The 20,575-nt window shown below is 42.8% G+C and overlaps 1 protein-coding gene across 1 annotated transcript in view; it reads left to right on the top strand.

Annotated features, from left to right (window-relative positions):
- Positions 1 to 20,575, top strand: part of HERC2 (HECT and RLD domain containing E3 ubiquitin protein ligase 2) — a 259,545-nt gene that overhangs the window by 96,822 nt on the left and 142,148 nt on the right. Inside the window, exons 30-40 of the mRNA XM_006861873.1 lie at positions 1,986 to 2,119; positions 2,735 to 2,908; positions 2,987 to 3,123; positions 3,222 to 3,373; positions 3,914 to 4,105; positions 14,871 to 15,058; positions 16,404 to 16,596; positions 17,842 to 18,024; positions 19,424 to 19,605; positions 20,022 to 20,169; positions 20,249 to 20,445. Coding sequence (XP_006861935.1) covers positions 1,986 to 2,119; positions 2,735 to 2,908; positions 2,987 to 3,123; positions 3,222 to 3,373; positions 3,914 to 4,105; positions 14,871 to 15,058; positions 16,404 to 16,596; positions 17,842 to 18,024; positions 19,424 to 19,605; positions 20,022 to 20,169; positions 20,249 to 20,445 — 1,880 coding nt within the window. The remainder of the gene's footprint in view (positions 1 to 1,985; positions 2,120 to 2,734; positions 2,909 to 2,986; positions 3,124 to 3,221; positions 3,374 to 3,913; positions 4,106 to 14,870; positions 15,059 to 16,403; positions 16,597 to 17,841; positions 18,025 to 19,423; positions 19,606 to 20,021; positions 20,170 to 20,248; positions 20,446 to 20,575) is intronic.

Below are 20,575 nucleotides of genomic sequence, written 5' to 3' on the forward strand. Positions count from 1 at the left end.
TTCACTTTAGCTCTTTTTTTTTTTAAAACACTCAGGCATACATAATAATTTACACCACCAAAGAGCACATTGTGCAAGTCTGCCTCCTGGCTGCCAGCTCTTAGTCCTTCTCTTCCCCTGAATCTATAGAGTCCTCAGTTGCTCCCTTGCTCCATATCCCTATCTCTGCCGTCGCTTCTCTGGATAAGACCTCGCATTCCACTTGTACTCCTCTCCCTTGATGGTCCTAGAGTCCTCTGTTTCTGGACTGTAAGATTACTCTTCCATTTTTGTTACAAAACTTCTACCTTACAATTGTGACAGTTGCAATTAGTCATGGTAACAATTACTCATTATTGAATCATACGAATCTTAATCCCAACTCTTTTAACCAGACCCATCTAGACAAGATAACAACTATTCATTGGGGACTCTTTCTTCCCCACACACTCTTAAACTAAACTCCTTCTTGAAACCTTGTAAGCCAGTCACTTTGCGCCTTTTATCACTCCCTCATTTTAGAGAGCCAATGTCTAAGTTGCCCATCCCTATCTACCCTGTGTACAGAGGGAATAGCATTGATACTTGATGTGAAAGCTCAAATTGTAGCAATTTACCCTAGGTTTCCTTTATCAAGAATTGTTTTGTTCTTTTTTTTTTTTTCAATCTTCTCTAGTAGAATTCTGATTATCAAGCCATCGAGGCTAGGTCAAATGGGTATTGTCTGCAAGTTTGGGTGTTTTTGTGCATCTCCCCTCCCTTCATATCAGCTGGATGCTTCACTCTCAGCTTTAGCCCTCTGTGGCTAGGCAAAGTCTTTTTGCATTCAATAACTGATGCTTGGTTACAGTATTTGAGAGTATGGTCACTTTAAGTTATAATCTAGCCAAAACTCTGCTTACACTGGTTAATTCTCACAGAGCAGCTATTTTAAAAAATCAATACTGATTATTGTGTTTTTGGTGGACATTTTGAACAACAGTGATATGAAAGACTAACGTTTCGAAAGCCATCCTGAAATGATTCAGAGCAAACCCCTAAACTACAGCACTTTTGTAAACCCTGAAAGTGCTCTGGGTCTGAAAGTCACAGCAGCACTTCTTAACTTCCTTTAACCCAGGTGACAGGAGACTCAGCAGAACGGCAGGTTCACAAGACAGCCAACTCAGCTTTGTGGGAGAATGATCTCTTTCACTACAAGGTCATTTCATGAATGCCCATGACTTCTGAACCCCTTTTGCCACCTTTTAAAGTTTCTTGTTATGGCTTTCATATTTTTATTATGTGATGTCTGAAACTTGTGTTGAAAATTAAGTAAGGTATAAAGTATTATAGGAGCTCTGGTAGCGTAGTGATTATAAGTTCAAATCATTGTCAGTGATTTGAAACTACCAGTGGTTTTGTGGGAGAATGATTAGTCTTTCTGCACCCATAAAGATTTACACCCTCAGAAACCCTGAACATGGTGGCTATGGGTCGGAAACGACTCGACGGCACTTAACAACAACAACAACAACAGCAGCTTGTTTATGTATAGTCTGTGGATGTTTTTCATGCAGTAGAGATCACATGACCCCTTAAAACTAAAATTCTCTATACCTGTGCCTTCAAGAAATGTTTGCTGAACCCTGGGCTCCACAGCTCTGTTTTCCCTCTTTTGCTGTAGGATAAGCACTCAACTGCAATGTTACTTTTAACCACAAGGCCGGCGGTTCAAATTTACCAGCCACTCTGTGGAAACCCTAAACAGGGTTGCTATGAGTCGGAGCCAACCTCATGGCACTTAACAACAACCATGACAAGCCCTCTCAACAGTGTCTATGTGTGCCTTGGCTGAGTTGGTGGAGCTCAGTGTTAATATTGATATTGGATGATTTGAGACTCTTTGTGATAGGGTTTATTACTTTTGTAGTTTGAACATTTCATTTGTAATTGACATGTTTCTTTATTCTATGCTTTCTTAAAAATTTAAACATTTCTTCATTAAAAATTATATTTAAACATAGTTCCTAAGAAGCCAGAATCTACTGATGATGAAGAAAAAATTGGAAAGGAAGAGAGTGACTTAGAAGAAGCCTGCATTTTGTCCCCCAGTCCTCTGACTGTGGATAAAAGGCCCATTGCAATGAAATCACCCAAGGTGAGGCATTCTCTGTAATTCAGAAACTGGCTGAATAGAAACATGGCACATAGCAAAGGAATCCACAAGCCTTCTATCTTTGTATTTTAGCATTTGTAGGGTGGTGAATACTTTTAATGGGATTATTACTAAAAGTGTGGGGCATTGCCGCTGTGATGCTCAATTTACTTAATGTATGGTGTTCTGGTCAGACCTACATATGAAGAGGTGTTTCCTTTTCTTTTTAGCAATCTGTTATATCATTGTTCATACACCATTCACTCATTGACTGTATCCCTTGTTCCAGAGACTGTACTGGTCCCTGAGGCTATTAATATGAATGGTAACTTAAGTTTGTCTGCCAAATTAACCTGTTCCATATCCAAAGTACATTAGTATCAAAACAAAACACAGGCCATTGTTGGTGAGTTCCTTCTGACCAATAGAAACCTTGGAGGACAGAGTATAACTGCCCTACTGGGATTCCAAATCACCAAGATTATCAATTTGTTAATAAACGTACTTGTGGAAATAAAATTTTACCAAATTAGTAAACTAACAAATTTCTACTAATTATCTTTATTTTATTCAATAAATATTATAGAACTAATGGTGGAAATGGTTTCCCTTTGTTAGGATAAATGGCAACCTCTGTTGAATACAGTGACAGGTGTTCATAAGTACAAGTGGCTGAAGCAGAATGTCCAAGGCTTGTACCCACAATCAGCACTTCTCAGTACAATTGCTGAATTTGCTCTTAAAGAAGAGCCAGTGGATGTGGAGAAGATGAGGAAGTGCTTATTAAAACAGGTAAACTTCATTGAGAGCTTTCTTCTCTGCATGGCGTGGCATACCGTACACTTAAACATGTGTATTGATATTTTACAGTTGGAGAGAGCAGAGGTTCGCCTGGAAGGGATAGACACAATTTTAAAACTGGCAACCAAAAATTTCTTACTTCCATCTGTACAGTATGCTATGTTTTGTGGATGGCAAAGGCTCATTCCTGAGGGGATCAATATAGGGTAAAACGATAGCATTTTTACTAAGGGAAACTGGCATTTTATTTAAGTTCAAAATATTACAGTGTTCTAAGGTAACATGCTTTATCTTTGTTTGAAAGGGAACCCCTTACAGATTGTTTAAAGGATGTTGATTTGATTCCACCTTTTAATCGAATGCTACTGGAAGTAACTTTTGGCAAGCTGTATGCTTGGGTTGTTCAGAATATTCGAAATGTTTTGATGGATGCAAATGCCAAATTTAAAGAGCTTGGTGAGTTAAAAAAATAACATCTGCTAATTAAAAGGCTGTATTCAAATTGATGTTGTACCCTATCAGCATAATTTTATAGTTTGTATCTTAATGATATATAATGGAAAATTGCAAATGCTAACTTGCTTTTATGCAGACATGAGTAACTTAGTACATTAGAATAATAAAGCTGTTTTTAAAGTTTTTTAAGATTCCAAGCAAAACTTACCAGAAGACATAATCTAAAAAATATTCAACTTAAAGCTTTTAACTTTTAACATTTTTATGTGTTTACCTTATACACCTTATGTGAATGCTTCTTGCTAGGGTTAATATAATATACACAGAGAAATTCTAGGATTGTTTTATAGACAGCAGAGCTAGCCAACTGCGAAGAGAAGAAGGTAGGACCATCACAGATTAGTGAGGACTGCCTGATATTTTCACTTACACCGTGAACTTACCATGAAGAACAATTTGCAAAATTGCCAATGCTTTCTGCATCATGTAACTTTTTGTATCCACATTCAAGACATTTATGTGGGTGCCAATCCTTACTAGGTATCCAACCTGTTCCCCTGCAAACCATTACCAACGAAAACCCATCGGGACCAAGCCTGGGGACAATCCCACAAGCTCGCTTTCTCCTGGTGATGCTTAGCATGCTGACCCTGCAGCATGGCGCAAACAACCTGAACCTCCTGCTGAACTCGGGCATGCTTGCCCTCACACAGACAGCACTGCGGCTCATCGGTAGGTTGGCACTAATTATTCCAAAGAGAATGTCAGGTATGAAAATTTCAAGTTTTTGCCTTGATCTCGCTCTTTTTTTATTGTGATAAAATACACGTTAACAGGAAACTTAACCACTTTAGCCATTTTCAAATCGTATGTTGTAGTACATTCAGTATATTTAGAGTATTGTGTATTCATTTCACCCTTACCCATTGAGTGGTCTTCTGGTGTGGCACTGTAGGGTCAGAACTAGACTATGAACCACATGGTCGGCTGCTTCTTGGAAACCCTGTACAGGGTTGCTGTGACTCGGAACTGACTCAGTGGCACTTAGCAACAACAACCCAATAAGTCGTCACTTTCCATTTCTCACTTCTTCTCCTAGGCAACTACTGATTTGCTTTCTGTTTCTAGAATTTGCCTGTTTTGGATATTTCATATAAATTAGATCATAAAATATGTGACCTTATATTTATTTCACTTAGCATATTATTCAGGTTAATCCATATTGTAGTATGAATGAAATTCTTTCTTATTGTTGAAAAATATACTATTGTATGATTATACAACATAATGTTTATTCATTCATCATTTGGTGGACATTTGAATTGTGTCCACTTTTTGCATGTTATGAATAGTGAGTGCAGTTACAAACATTCTTGTGCAAATGTTTGCTTGAACACCATTTTTTAGTTCTTTGGTAATCGCGATAATTTCTGGATCATGCAGTAATTTTGTGTTTAACTTGTTGGAGGAATTTTTATGTTTGCTTCATCCATTTTACATTTCTACCAGTAAAAACTTGAGTATATCCCACCTGAATAGAGACCACCTAAAGGTTTGGTGCAGTAAACGCTAATAGCTGAACCAGATGAGTTCTGGGATGACATCAAGCACATCCTCTGGTAGTGTAGTGGTTATGAATCGGGCTGTAAACCGCAAGGTCAGCAGTTTGAAACTACCAGCTGCTCCATGGGAGAAAGATGAGGCTTTCTGCTTCCATAAAGATGTATAGCCTTGGAAATCCTGTACAGTGTTTCTATGAGTCGGAACCGACTCCACAGCACATAACCACCACCACCACATGAAGAATGGAGTCCTGGTGTGGCGCTGTGGGTTAATGCACCAGACTGCAAAGCTGTTTGAACTGCAAGGTTGATGATTGAATCTCACCAGCTGCTCTTCGGAAACCCTATACAGAGTCAGTATGGGTTGGAACTGACTCGACGGCACTTAACAACAACAACAACAACGTGAAGATTACAAAAGATCGTTAAAAAGACAAGAAACAAAGACCCAAATGGATGTCAGAGGAGACTGTGAAACTTACTCTTGAACATACAGCAGCTAAAGCAAAAGAAAGAAATGCTGAAGTAAAAGAGTTTAAGCAGAATCTTTACCTGGCATCCCCACCACCTGGGCTTCTGTTGCTGCATTTGTCCGTTCTTTGACACTGATATGTTTTTGGCCTTCAGTTGATCTCCCTGTTCTTTTGAGTTTGTCATTGTAGTCTCGTTCTGTTTTGGACTCCGCTATCTGTTGGCTGTGTTCCAGGTTTGTTGTCTGTTCTTGTTGGTTCTCTGCCCACAGAACTCCCTTTAGGATGTTTTGAAGTGCTGGGTTGGTTTTGATAAAATCTCTCGAATTCTGTTTATCCTGGAATGTTTTGATCGCACCATCATATATGATTGATAGTTTTGCTGAATAGATGATTCTTGGTTGACAGTTTTTTTTCTTGCAGGGCTTTGTATATGTCTCCCCATTGCCTTCTCGCCTGCATGGTTTGTTCTGAGTAGTCAGAGCTTAATCTAATTTGCTTGCCTTTATAAGTTATATTTCTCTTCTCCCTGGCTGCTTTTAATATTCTTTCCTTGTCTTTGATTTTGTAGAGCTTGATTATTATATGTCTTGGAGACTTTCTTTTGGGGTCTATCCTTCCTGGGGTATGTTGGGCTTCTTGAATGTTTATCTTCTCATCTTTCAAGATGTTAGGGAAATTTTCTTCCAGAAGCTCTTCAGTTATCTCTTCTGTGGACTTCTCTGCTTCTTCTTGTTCCGGAATGCCAATAATTCTTACATTATTCCTCTTCATGTTATCCAGCATGAATCTTAGACTCTCTTCAGGTTGTTTTATCCTTTTAGCTGCTTGCTCTTCTACCTTGGTAATATTGAGAGATTTGTCTTCTAGTTCGCTAGTTTTGGCTTCCATCTCTTCTAGTCTGCTCCTTTCCCCTTTCAGCCTATTGTCTATTTCTGATATTTTATTATTGATCACCTGGACATCTTTTTGCAGGTTTTGAATTGTTTCCAATGCTGTGTCAATCCTATTTGATTGTTCCTGCAGTACTTTCCTTACTTCTTCCTTATTATCCTCAACCCCTTTTCGGATTATTTGAATTTGTTTCCATATTTATTTCTTCTGAATTCCCTCTCAGGCATATCCAAAACCTGCTCCTCCTCCTCTATAAAGCCTTTGTCTGTCTCCAGCTCATTTGCGTCAGCTGCTCTCTTCTGTTTTTGGACATGTTTTCATAAAGTTGATTGTTTCTTATTGGTCATGGTTATTATTATTATTAATAATAATATGATCGGGAGACAGGCTTCCCTTTTCATCTGTAATGCGTAGCAGGTATTGTTGGGTCTTGTTTTGGTGGTGGAGTTTTATGTTGTATGCTTATAGCTTGGCTATGTGGCCACAATTGCTGCTGCTTCTTATGCGACATAGGGAGGAAAAATTCCCACCTCCAGGAAGGATGTGTGATCAAAGGGACTAAAAGCAGAAGTAATATAAATGCATGGACAGAAATCACCACTTTGGAGCAGGGATGCGGCTTTGGTTAACTTTTTCTGTTCCCTGTCCCACCAGAATGGCAGCTGGAAGATCCCCCGCTGCTACCTGGGAGTGGGGCCAGGGGGCTTAGATGCAGGGCTTCAGATTGGGGACAGTGGATGGTGAATGACGTCAAAAGTCGCCACCTTTCTCTCTCTCTCTCTGTGCATGGTTAACTGCCGTGCCTTATGGTCTTATTGAGATCTGAAGCCAGGGCAGGGAGATTTTTGGGGGGAGCTATGTTGTTTCTTGTGGCTTTTTTGTCCAGGGTCCCCTTTTTTCCTCCTGCTAGAAATGCCGCTTTCCGAACGGGCTGGCTTTAGCCCTGCCTTCTAAACTCTGCTGTCGCGGGAGTGACCTGCAGTTCCGTGGATGAGAGTCCCAAAATGCACGTTTTTTTCCTTAGCAACGCAATTTCTCAAAAATGCGAGTTCAGGAGACTGAAATACTAGATCTTATGCTAGTTCAAAAGCTGTGGGTTTGGTATATGAATGTTTCCTTTATGAGATCCCCCTCCCTTCTCACCAGAGCTTTCTCATACCTCACTCTCCTGGCTGTTGAGCAGAACCAGGCTAAGCAGAATCTTTTAAAGGGTGGCTTGAGAAGATAAAGAAAAGTCTTAAAATGAAATGTGCAAAGACTTGGAGCTAGAAAACCCAAAGAGAATACATTTGACATTTCTCAAGCTGGAAGAATTAAAGAAAAAACTTAAGCCTTGAGTTGTACTGTTGAAGGATTCTGTGTGCACAATATTGAAAGACACTAGAAACATCAAAAAAATGATGGAACAAAGACACAGAGTCACTGTGCCAAACAGAACTGGTCAGTGTGCAACCCTTTCAAGAGGTAGCATGTGATCAAGAACCCAAAGTTCTGATTTGTTGAATATAAAACTGATGATGTGCTTTCTAAATCTTCACTCAATTCACAATGAAAAATTACAGACAGAAAAAAATGTAAGGATACACAAAGTTTGTATCAAAAACAATTGGTTGACTGTCATCCATTTCAAGAGGTAGCATATGATCAGGAATTGATGGTGTTGAAGGAAGAAGCAGTCCAAGCTGCACTGAAGTTATTGGTGAATAGAAAGCTCCAGGATTGACAGAACACCACTGTTGTTGCTAAGTGCCGTAGAGCCAGTTCTGACTCGTAGAGACCCTGTATATGGTTTTTGAGGAGCAAATGGTAAACTTAAACCACTGATGTGGTTCAGACTGACTTTGCAGTCCAGCACATTAACCCATGGGGCCACACCAGGACTCCACTAGTATACCATTGAGGTATTTAAAAACAAAACCAAACCATAAAGTTGGCTCATGGTGCTGTGCTGGCTGACTGGAAGAGGTGCCCATTCCCAAGGAAGGTAATGCAACAGAAATGATTGAGCAATAACACTAATAGCACACAAATGTAGAATTTTGTAGAAGACAATTCCATGAAGAATGATCTCATCCCTGGGGCTCAGTGTTGGTTTCTGCTGCTGGCAGATTGGGCACTTAGCCAACTGTAGCCCATTCAGCCTTGATGAGTGGGAGTTTGTGCTACTGTGCCCATGGATAACCTCCATACCTTCCACCATGGCCACTTTGTCCATTAGCCCATTGGGTAGTGACAGTAGCGGCTGGAGAAAGAACATAATTGGTTTTTATAGAATGTGCTATTGTGATCATTAGGTTGTTAAACTCGTCCTCTGCCGAGGTAACCCTTTGGTGCGCTTTCACATGAGACACAAATATCTTCAGTTGTTTCACCCATTTAGAGACGTCGGTCCACACACTTCATCCCTACATCTCCTTATCACCAGTTTTCCAATAATGTTGCTGCCAAGTCCCTGACCATACAGCCAAACAACTGGCCACAGCCCATGAGTCAGTCATTTCTCTGGCCATTTCTCCTTTCCAAGCAAAACGAACAGCAGATGCCCTGCTCAAAGTTCTGCCCATGGGAAGGATTTCCCTTCACTGCTGTCCTTCTGGGGAGTCCCAGCATGGGGCTGTTGTGTTGCTGCCGCCGCCCACTTCTGAGTGGTGCCTGCAGATTGTGCAGATCCATCTGTGAACCAAGCGTGAGACTTCTCTTCCTCAGTCACCTGTTCATGACCCTCCATTAGGCCATAGGTGTAGACTGGGAGAGGGAAGGTCATGTGACAGGAGTGGGGACCATAGGCATTTGGGTCACTTCCTCGTGCCTTCAGGTCCTGGCCGAGCTCAGTCTCATGTACACCACTGCCATTTAATGATGAAGTGCTGCTGTGCACATCCAACCTTAGGGCTCTGTGGGTCCGACAACACCCAGTTCATGATGGCTAACTAAGGTCTCATGGTAGCCCATGGTTAGACATTCAGTCTGTACTAAGGTCCAGCAACAAGCCCAAAACTGTATCTCAAAAGGGGAGTAGTTATATGCAAAGGTTGTAGGGCTTTGCTCCAAAATCCTAAGGGTCTATACTGTGACTTACCAATAGGGGCCTGCCAAAGACTCCAAATTGCTTCTCTGTCTGCCACTGGCACTTGAAGCCCCATTGGCTCTGCTGGACCCCATGGTCCCAGCAGCAGCATGGCTGGCACAGCAGTTTGAACCTCTTGGAGAGCACTCTCCTTATGGATGCCACTCAAAATCAGCAGCTTTTTGAGTCACGTGATAACTGGGCCAGAGTAGCACACCCAAATGAGGATTATGTTGCTGTTCAAATCCAAAAAGGACCTACCAGGCATTGTGCCTCTTTTTTAGGTGTAGGAGGGGCCAAATACAATAACTTACTCATCACTACAGGCCCCACAGCCTTGAGGTGGAAGGTGCTAGAATTTTTGTTAGGTGAGTTTTCCTAACAAAATGTTTTGCCAGTGACTCTAGAATTATTGCTATGTGTTCCTTAGTAGGTCTAATCAGCATAATGTCATCAATGTAATGGACCAGTGTAACGTCTTAGGGCAGGGAAAGGTGACCAAGGTCCCTGTGTACTAAATGATGACATCGTGCTGGAGAATTGATGTTATCTCTGAGGTAAGACTGTGGAAGTGTACTGTTGGCCTTGCCAGATGAAGGCAAACTGCCTTTGTTGATCCTTAGAAACTGGGATGGAGAAAAAGGCACTGGCCAGAACAACAGCTACATACCAGGTACCAGGAGATGTACTGATTTGCTCAAGCAAAGAAACAACATCTGGAACAGCAGCTGCAGTAGGGATCATGACCTGGTTAAGTTTACGATAATCTGCTGTATTTCTCCAAGATTTCATCTGCGTTCCTCCTGGAAGGCGGCATTGTTCTTGGTTTACCACTTTGCTAGGTAAAGGGAATTCTAATGGTTTCCACTTGTTTTTCCAATCATAATAGTCCTTATTTCACATTTCAGGGATCCAACATGGGGTTCTGCCAGTTTCTGAGTATGTCATTTCAATTATGCATTCTAGAACTGGGGAAAACACCTCAGGATGAGTTTGAGGATCCTCTGAGCCCACAGTAAGATGCACCTTAGCTCAGACCCCCGTTAATAGCTTGAACTTCCATACGCCCCTCTCTGATGTTTTGGGCCTCCTGGAATTAGAGTCACTTCAGAGCCAGTGTCCAGCAATCCCTGCAAAATCTGATTATTTCCTTTCCCCCAGTGAGCAGCCACCCTTGTAATAGTCCATAGATAGCTTTGGGGGATGGAAGAAAGACTAACCGCTGGCAGTGAAGTGGGGTCCTTCCTCAAGGGACCTGACCCACCCCTTCAGAGGGTTGTGGGTCTGTAAAATGGCTCAAGTCTGGGAATTAATTGAGAGGCTGTGTCTCTAAGTTCAGGCGATTCAAGTTAGACTGCCGTTCACTTGACCCAGAGTTCTTCCTCTTGTACAGAAAGAGTAAGTATTTAATAGGTTTCCTGTCTGTGTCACTCCTAGGGAGAGGCCCTGCCTAATTAGTCAGTGCCGTATGTCTACCTGAGTCTGATCGTTCTGATTACTGCTGTCCTTCTGCTGTCTGTTATGATAACTACATACGCCTTGTCTCTGTTGATTAATTACTGCCACCTGGCCCCTACCGCCATGGTCTCCAGTCAGCCCCATTGTGGCTATCTGTCTTAATTCAATCAGACACTGTCAAATACTAAAACAACCACAGCAGTGATTTATTCCTCATCATATGGTGAATGGTGTGTCCTCTGGTCATTCCATGTGTGGACTTCCTGGGTTTTTCCTAATAAGTCCACTCTAACATGCCAATGTCCTGAAGCCTCTGGAGTCCTTCCTTTTTAGAATGCCAGGGCAGGTCTGGTACTCCTGCCTGATATACTATAGACCACTGCTCAATCCATGCTTCAGTGAGCCAGCCAGATAAACTGTTACATCCTCTCCTAACCTGTTGAGCTGAAACAATGAATGAAGAAATCTGTGCTCTGTGGGCCCAGATTAGTAATCTCAGACTGATCCAAGTTTACATTCCTTACACCCTTATGCTACATCCTTTATAGCCATTTCCACACATACTCTCTTGGTTTCTATTTATACAAATGATAGAAATCGAGCAGTTCTTTTGGAGTATAGTGTTTTTACTGATAATGGAGTAATCTGCTCTGTTCAGATAGGAGGGGCGTGGCTGTTTGCAGGAGTGATTGAATGGGATCTACAGGCTCTGTGTCCCGAGCTTTCTGATTATCTGCCCAAGTATCCCTATCCCAAGTTTCAGGATACCATGTCTTCCCAATCACTGCCCTCACCTTAGCATTAGCCACCACTCCAGGTTGGGAGTTGGGCTTGCATTGTAATTCAGGCACTCTTACAGTAAGACTCTTGAGTCTCCTTTTTGGCAGTATCAGCTCTGCCTCTACAGGAAAACAGGCTTTCTTTCAGGGCACAAGTGGAAACTTCCAAGGTCTTTTATGTGACGAGGCATGACACCGTAGCCCTGAGTGTGTGTCTGTATTTTACCACTTGGTCTAAGTAGGACCAATGAACCAGCTTCTCTCTACTTCTCATCCTGACAGAATTGCTATAACCCAGAGCCTCGCTTCTCCCCAGCACAGGATCTACAGGTGGTGATACGTTAGGTGTTACTATTGCCACCTCACACCATGAGTTAGCAGCGCCCTCACTCTCTTCGCTACTGGAGGCAGAGTTATCCATGTCTTTAAATTTAGTCAGATGAGGAAAAGGTCATCATTATGATGTTGTCACTCTAGAACCACTCGGTACCAAATGCTAGGCTAGGTTCTCTAGAGAAATAAAACCCGTGCTGCCTATCTGCCTATATATATAAAGAGAAGTTTACATCAAAGAAATGGCTTACGATTATAGAGATTGGAAAATCCCAAGTACAGGTTAGGTGAACCAAGATCAGTGGGCAGTTCTGGAAGGCAGGAGTCCCAAGTTGGGACACAGAGCAGGACTTTGGCTCTGGAGCAGGAGTGGCAGAAAGGTGACAGTTGACCAAGGCCTAGGCAGGTGTGCTGCAGAACTAGTGGTGTGGGACACACGAGTTGGGGTGATAGAAACAGGCATGCAGGATTCTCCTTGTCAGTTTGGCAGCTGCTCACATCTCCTTAAGCCATATGTAGTCTTTAAATAAAGAACCCACTGTGCCACCACCACCACACACACACACACAGATATATATATATATTTATTTATTAGAATGATCTGTAATATTTATGAAAACATGAACATAGTAATTTTATAAATACATTGGATGCTATACTCATAAAAGACAAAGCTGCTTAAAAATAAATTTTCCTGTTTTTTTTTTTCTAGTTATTTATTTAACCCATCAGTTATCTCTGTATTTATTGGATTCACATTACAACTGCTGACCAAGATCCTGGCTAGAATGCATGGGGGTGGTATTTGCTAGGTTCAAGAAAAGCTACCATGTTTCGCCTTTTTTCCTTCTTCTGATGTATCAAAAACTTTTCTACAGTCTTGGAAGTTAGTATTGTTTCCTTCCTACATGGAGAAGAGAGAAGCATAAATTTATAAATTTTTTGGTCCACCAAAACTCAGTGAGAACAAAAAACCCAAGGCTGTCACTTGACTACTTTTCTTCCCCTCACAGTGGTACTGGGTTTCTCTCTAGATGGGGCACGGCCTAAACCAGCCAGAGGTTTTAGCAAACCTACGCATGGGGGTTCATTTATCATTTTAAAACCAGAGGCAAATTGTACCTCTTAATAGCAGACGAGCACCTCAACTCTTTCATGTTAGACTTGTTACCGTAGCTGCTCAGAGACTGTGCATTTGCTACCCCTTACCCCTGTATTCTTCCCTTTGTCCAAACAGTGCTAGTGCTTATTTCTGCGAGTTAGTAAGAGTCGACGAAGCAAGGCCTATTGCTGCCACTGCTCTGTCAGGAGTTCCCCGGGTTCTGTGACTCTTGGAAGACCCATAAAAGTCACCTAGAGTCATAGCCATGGCTGCTATTTATTACAGTCAAGGGTCTGAGGTACGATGTTTAGGGATAACCGGTTGTAAAGCTTAAAGTCACTCTGTGCACCGTGAATTGTAACCACACTTGAGAAATGCCCACTGCCAGGGCAGCCCAGCAGAGACTCATCTCCCAGGATTCCATCGAGGCTGGTCACATAGGCATCCTCTGCCATGCCCTAATACTGCACTACACCATGATTCAATTTTGTTCATTTCGCTATCTTTTGTTTTTGTATGAATAAAAATGTCTTTGTAGTTTAATAATTATGGATAAAGATATCCCTAGAGATAGAATCAATAGCTTTTCTGAGTATATTTGTATCAAATTTATGTTTTATCTTTCCTTTGGTTGCTTTTTTCCCCCTCTCATCTTAGATCTAACTAGTAAATTTTCTGTAGTTTTAATTTTATAAATAAAAGATAAACTCTGGAGTTTTTCATATGATTTTCCTTATTGCCTATTGCTTGTGTGTGTGTGTGTGTGTGTTTTTCATAGTCTGAGTTCTGTTTTTATTGTACAATATTACATGCTAAAACAGGAAAACAGGGATCGAGTATATCATTCATTATCCAGGAAACCAGATCCATTTGTCAACAATAAATAAATATTTAAAACAGAGGCATTCCTCCTGACAGGCTCCAAGGAGTCCCAGCAGGTTCAGAGGTAGAGTCCCAAGTGGAGAGAGAGAGAAACTCAGGTTGCCAACGACTATTGAGTCTCCAGTAAAGGCAGAATGAACTCCACAATAAATAACAATAGTATAACACCAACAATGATAACAGTAACAATATGCAATGACAATAGTCACAAAACCAACATTACATTGTATTGAAATATTTCCTCCAGGAGGAGCCCACAGTGCAGTGGAAACAGTATTGATGATACTGGAGTGGAAAGGTTCATTCTCCTCCCCAACCCCAACCTAGTCCTGCCTTTCCAAGCAGCCTCTCCCCAACTTTCATACCCACTTAAAATAAGTTCTGTCCAAGGGCCAGTGTGGTCCAAGTGCCCTCTCTCCCAGCACCCGCAGTGTCGGCATCCACCTCCATAGGAAACACCGGGCTGCTCACTTGCCCTTCCTCCTGTGCTTATCCTCTCAGAAAACAGGTCTCAACTTTCCAGACCTGCCAACGGGAGATTTGTTTCTTCTGATCCTCTCCTCCCTCATTCCACACTGCAAGGAGGGCTATGGGTCATGGGTAGGCAGGCAGATGTCCTTAGGATCCCAAAATTAGCTATTGGGTCCTTGGCTCCCCCTAACACCAATTCCCAAAACCCAGGTGTGTTCAGAAGTTGAGGCCATCACAGCCTGCTGGGCACAGGAGTTGGGACTGGCTGCTCACCCAGAGACCTCACACTTACCTCCTCTTGGGTCCCAGCTCCAAGGCAGAGAGCTGGCAGAGGACACCTCTGGGCAGGCTTCCTCACAGGTGGGCTCCACTGCAAGCTCAGGATCCAAGTCCATCTGCAAGCGGTCGTGTACGTGTTTTTAAGATTAGGAAATTGCAACCAGTTTTTGGTTCAACTGTTGTTGTTGATGCTCCGACAGGCCCTAGTTCAGACAACGTAGAAGATGACATGAATGCTTCTGCGCGAGTAGCCTCAGCCACAGTTCTGGAAGAAACAAGAAAGGAGACGACTCCTGTGCAGCTCCCTGCATCAGGTCCTGAGCTGGCAGCCATGATGAAGATCGGAACCAGGGTTATGAGAGGTGTGGACTGGAAGTGGGGAGATCAGGTATGCAGAGGTTTGTTAACGTACTGGTCATGCATTCGTCACCTCCTAGGCATTCTGACCTATATGCTGTTAGTGGTGAAAATGTCCTGGTGTGGTACTGTGGAATAAGCACTGGACTACTAACCACAAGATCTGCAATTTCAACCTACCAGCCGCTTCTCGCAAACTGTACAGGATGCCTGTAAGTCAGAACCGACTCAACAGCACTTAACAAGAACAAAACTAGGGGAAATGGGAATAAATTCACCTTAACTCGGAACATGCAATTGTTGGGTAACAGAGGATGACACGGTTGGTGACTGAGTAGAGGGGAATGTGACCTGCTCTGGACAGTAAAGTAGCCAGAACAAGAGGGAGCAAGAAAGGGAAAATTTCTCCTCCTGTGATATCCTGAATGGTCATCATGGGCCACGAGCCCAGCATTGCAGGTGTGTACGGCACATTTGCTAGTTGTTGGGCAACTATTTTTATTACCACTGCTGTGTGCAAGGCCCCTCCAAGTTTCTGTCAGATGCTTCTAGAGGACAGAAGGAGATTCCATTGTCAGAGACGTGTGGTAGCATTCCTGTTCTGTCTAGGTTTCTCAACTGTATCTCCAGTGTCCTGTTAGAATTCACAGTGACCTGACATGTAGCAACATCTTAAGAATAGGTGACTCTCATAGAAATGAGAGCAGAGGTTCTACTATAGATCACAGAGAAAACATGAAAGAGCAGGAAGACGGAGATACTGGCATGTCTGTCAAAGCTTTAAATCCTTTGAAGCACTGTGAAGGGTGTAAGCAAAGATAGTTGGACCATATTCAAACGCACCATTTCTTCCTTTGTTTAAAGAGGATGCTGTTTGAGCTCTTTCTCTTTTCTTTGGCTTCTTGATAAAATGATGAGGGGTAACGAAAATTTTGGGTCTCTGAGTGGTGCAAAGTACTAGCCCAACTCTTAGCCAAAAGGTTGATGTTTTGAACTCACCCAGCGAACAGTGCCTGGCAGTCTGCTTCCAAAAGGTCACAGCCTTAAATCCTGTGGCACAAAGCCCTGCCGGATACACGCGGGCTTGCCAGGAGTTAGGGTCAATCTGATGGCAACTAACAATAAAATGAAGAAGCAGACAGAGTATGAGCACGGTATTGCCTGGCATTTAATTGAAAGTGATGATCTGAGTTGTGTATTTTGTGATAGTTTAGGCACTAGTCACGTTAATAGGAAGTTTATGCAGTAGCTTAACTTCCTTTCTAGGGAGAGTTGCCACCTGTAGAGACAGTGTGCAACAGTCTCTGTTGGGGTCACTGGAAATGACTTGGCAGTGGGCATGCTGTCTGCATCGATATTTATTTTGACTTTCTCAGGATGGTCCTCCTCCTGGCCTGGGCCGTGTGATTGGCGAGTTGGGCGAGGATGGCTGGATAAGGGTCCAGTGGGACACAGGCAGTACCAACTCTTACAGAATGGGGAAGGAAGGAAAGTACGACCTCAAGTTGGCAGAGCTTCCAGCTTCTGTGCAGCCATCAACGGAGGATTCAGACACCGAGGATGACTCTGGTGGGTGACTCAAAGATGCTGTGTTTCCAAATGCTGGAAAACTATCATTTTCCTCTGGGACAGCAAATAAATATAAATATCAGGGCGCCTCTGCAAGCAGTGATTGTGTCTGTTTAGGTCTGGGTTCAGGTTTGCACTTTCATAAAAGATCCCAGAAAACTCTGGTGCAGGTATGCAGACAGGTGTTAAGAGTCATCTCCTCCCTGCTAAGATGGCTCTGGTCTGAGGTCAGGTGATGTCTGCATTTAGCCAGGAATCCCAGTCCTCAGCAGTAAGTGGTGCTTGATGAATTTGGTAGCACACAGTGAGTGAGTGCTCATTAGCTTCTTTACCTGTACTAATCCCACTAGGCTCAAGTCCCCTCCTCATCCCTTCACTTTCTTCTCTGTTGTTCCCAAGTCAGAACGCTTCCCAGGTTGTGGATTAGTTATACTGAATGTTTTCAATGTTAGTAGAGCTGAGAATGTGGGAGTGGCCTTGGAAAGGCGAGGGACATTGGCCTGAGTGAAGATGAAGTTCGTCAGCTGGGCTCCCTGAGACTTTCCAAAAGGCTACACTGGTTCCTGGCACACAGTTTTGGCTGCACATAACAGCATGCTGGGCTCCTGATGGTTTGAGCCCTTTGCAGAAAGAGGTGGTGCTAAGGCCTGGAGAAGTACTAGACTGTGCCGTGGATGAGCAGTTCAGAAGTATTGCCGCCCGGGGCTTTTGAGCCTTGGAGGCTTGGTTGAGTTGCTCTGTGCACCAGTGTTCTAGGAGTCATGTCCTCTTGTGTTTTAAGGGGCTTGATATTTGTCTCGGAGCCCTGGGGTGGCGCTGTGGGCTAATGAGTCAGACTGCAAAGTCGTTTGAATTGCAAGGTCTCTGGTTCAAGCTCACCAGCTGCTCCTTGGAGCCTGTACAGGGTTGCTATGGGTCGGAATTGACTCGACGGCATATAACAACAACAGCAACAACAAGAAAGGTACGAGGGTAAGTAAAAAATTATCCACACCCTCAGTGTTGTCATCAGTCATGAATGTGGGCGGGTGTCTTAATCTAACTGGAGTGTGGATAATTTTTGACTCAACCTCATAGGAATGGTAATGAATAGGGCAAACATTTAGTGAGTCTCAATTTGTCTCTTGTAACCGTGTGATTTCTTCTCTAATATAGAACAAAGTATGTAATGGGAAATTCAGTGAAGTTATTCTATTTTTGTTTTTCATAGAATGCTTTTCTTGTTTTGATTATTTTTTTCTTTAGAAGCTGAACAAATTGAAAGAAACATTCATCCCACTTCAATGATGTTCACAAGTACTATTAATTTACTACAAACTCTCTGTCTTTCTGCTGGAGTGCACGCGGAAGTCCTGCAGAGTCAGGCCACTAAGACTTTGTGTGGACTGCTCCGCATGCTAGTGGAAAGCGGGACAGCAGACAAGACAGGTGTGTTGGGTGGCGTCATGGGCCACGGTAGTCAGTGTTTGGGGCTCTAATGTTGTGTGCGTCTGTCTGAGTGGTGGGGCTAAGTCTGTGAGCTTGACTGTAACTGATGTGTTGATCAGAGTACATGACTACTCATGAGTGTATTTGAGTTCATGTGAGAGTGTGAGCGTGCCAGTGAGTGAGGGAATGCCAAGACTGCGCGTGGGGCGTGAGGAGGCTTTGAATGTGAGCACGTATATGAATCAGTGTGTATGATTGTATGAATCTGCTAGTGACTGAGAATGAGTGTATATCGGGGCTGAAAGAACTGGGAATCACTGTCATCCTTGTAAGTGGGAGCAAGGTTGAAAAGAGTTGAGGGGTAAACTGGTCACTCATGTCTTAGGAAGAGACTTAAAGAACGGGTTATGTGATGACATCTCGGCGTCAGAGCCCCCCACCTTAGCTGATGGGAGAGATATGACCACCAGTGGGTACTGGAAAGCCAGGGGGATCTAGCATGGGACTGTGGTTTTTTCATAGTCATGATCCAATTGTATAAACACAGTAACAGTCTCATTCTATTAATGCAGATTTTTAAAACTAGGGTTGGAAATTTATGGTACAGATTAAATATAAACAAGATCACAGGGAATATTTAAAAATAAAAAATGTTAAAAATTTTTTTTTATAAGTTAAAAAAAAATATAATACATGCATTTTCACAAATAACTGCTATTTGAATTATAAATAATTTGTAGCACTGTAGAATAAGCACTGGGCTTAACCACAATGATGGCAGTTCTAGGCCAGCAGCCACTCCTTGAAAATACTCTACAGGGTCGTTAATGACTTGGAACCAACTTGAAGGCACTTAATAACAACAGCTGAGACATTAAGCAGATGAAGTTCATGTATTAGTTTGAATCACTGTTGTTGGATGTCCAGTTGGTTCCAACTCATAGTGACCCTGTATAGGGTTTCCAGTGCTGTAATCTTTCTCCGGAGAGTGACTGGTGTGCTCAAACTGCTGACCTTGTGGTTCCCAGCCCAGTGCTTGTCTTGCAGAGCCACCGTGTTCCCAGTTTGAGTCACTTCATTTGAGGATTTCTGCTCCCGTAAAGATTTACAGCCTCGGAAACCCTATACAGGGTCTCTATGTGTCGGCTCAAGCTCCACAGCACATTGTTGTTGTTGTTGTTAAGTGCCATCGAGTCGGTTCATAACCACCACCAAAATGTTTAAAAATGTTCTTTGGTCTAGTTTGAAAGGCTTCTCTCGCTCGGCTCTCTGAATTTCTGACATGTTTGTAAAGCAGCTTACTGATGAAAATAAAGAGTAGATAGAGTAGAAGTTCACTTTTGACTGACCATTGTATTTAGATGCGCAGTGCCATGGGCATGAACTTTCTTTCTCACAGCGCTACCCAACAGCCTGGTATGTCGGGAGCAGCACAGGAAGTGGTGCACACTTGGGTTTGTGCGAAGCATTGCTCTCACACCGCAGATGTGCGGGGCCCTGAGCTCTCCACCGTGGATCTCCCTGCTCATGCAGATTGTAGAAGGGCACGCACCTTTCACAGCCGCGTCGCTGCAGAGGCAGGTAAATGCACTCCTGCTGGCCTGCTCTCCGTGGGGACCACAGACAGCAACCTCAGAATACCAGGCACTGGTGTTGAATGAATCACAGGGAGGAAGAGACATGAGTAACACAGAGTCGATAACTTCAGATACTTGGGGCTGAGGTCTTTCCAAGAAAGCATGGTTTGTCATTGGATGGTTCACAGGAGCTGTTGTGTGATTGGAAATAATCAGTTTTAATTAAACAATGAAATCTAACCACTGATTATCTGAATCATTAGTCAACTTGGGTATAATTATTTGTTGCAAGTAATATTTTTTGCATGATTGCATTGTTGGAGCAAAAAATAAAGACAAAACACAAATTTGTAATCTCTTCATTTGTTAAGTAGTAGTTTTCTTCAATGCTTATCATTATTTTAAATTGTTTTTAATTAGATCTTAGCTGTACATTTATTACAAGCAGTACTTCCATCGTGGGACAAGACCGAGAGGTCAAAGGACATGAAATGCCTTGTGGAAAAGCTGTTTGGGTTCTTGGGCAGTTTGCTTACTACATGCTCTTCAGACATCCCATTGCTCAGAGGTAGGGCCGCTTCCCCCCCCTGCTTTGTGCCCCTGTGCATGAATCCCCAGCTCCACTGCCCCTCTTGTGTTTCTCCTAGAATCCACTCTGAGGAGGAGGAGGGCCCGCCCGCAGGCCTCCCTGACGGCCACCCACAGCAGTACCCTGGCCGAGGAGGCGGTGGGGCTTCTCAGGACACTGCACTCCTTGAGTCAGTGGAACGGACTCATAAACAAGTACATCAACTCTCAGCTCCACTCCATCACCTTCGGCTTGGCGGGAAAGCAGTCAGAAGGGGTAGTTTCCGCATTTTAAAATAAGTTCATTTATCCTTATCAATACTTGTTTAACTTTCAAATGATCTTTTTTAATGCTATGCAGTTTGTTCAAAAGTATATTTTTAGGCATGTTTTATTAGAAATCATTA

The sequence above is a fragment of the Chrysochloris asiatica genome, unplaced genomic scaffold, assembly GCF_000296735.1.
Source record: "Chrysochloris asiatica unplaced genomic scaffold, ChrAsi1.0 scaffold00044, whole genome shotgun sequence".
Taxonomy (NCBI): domain Eukaryota; kingdom Metazoa; phylum Chordata; class Mammalia; order Afrosoricida; family Chrysochloridae; genus Chrysochloris; species Chrysochloris asiatica.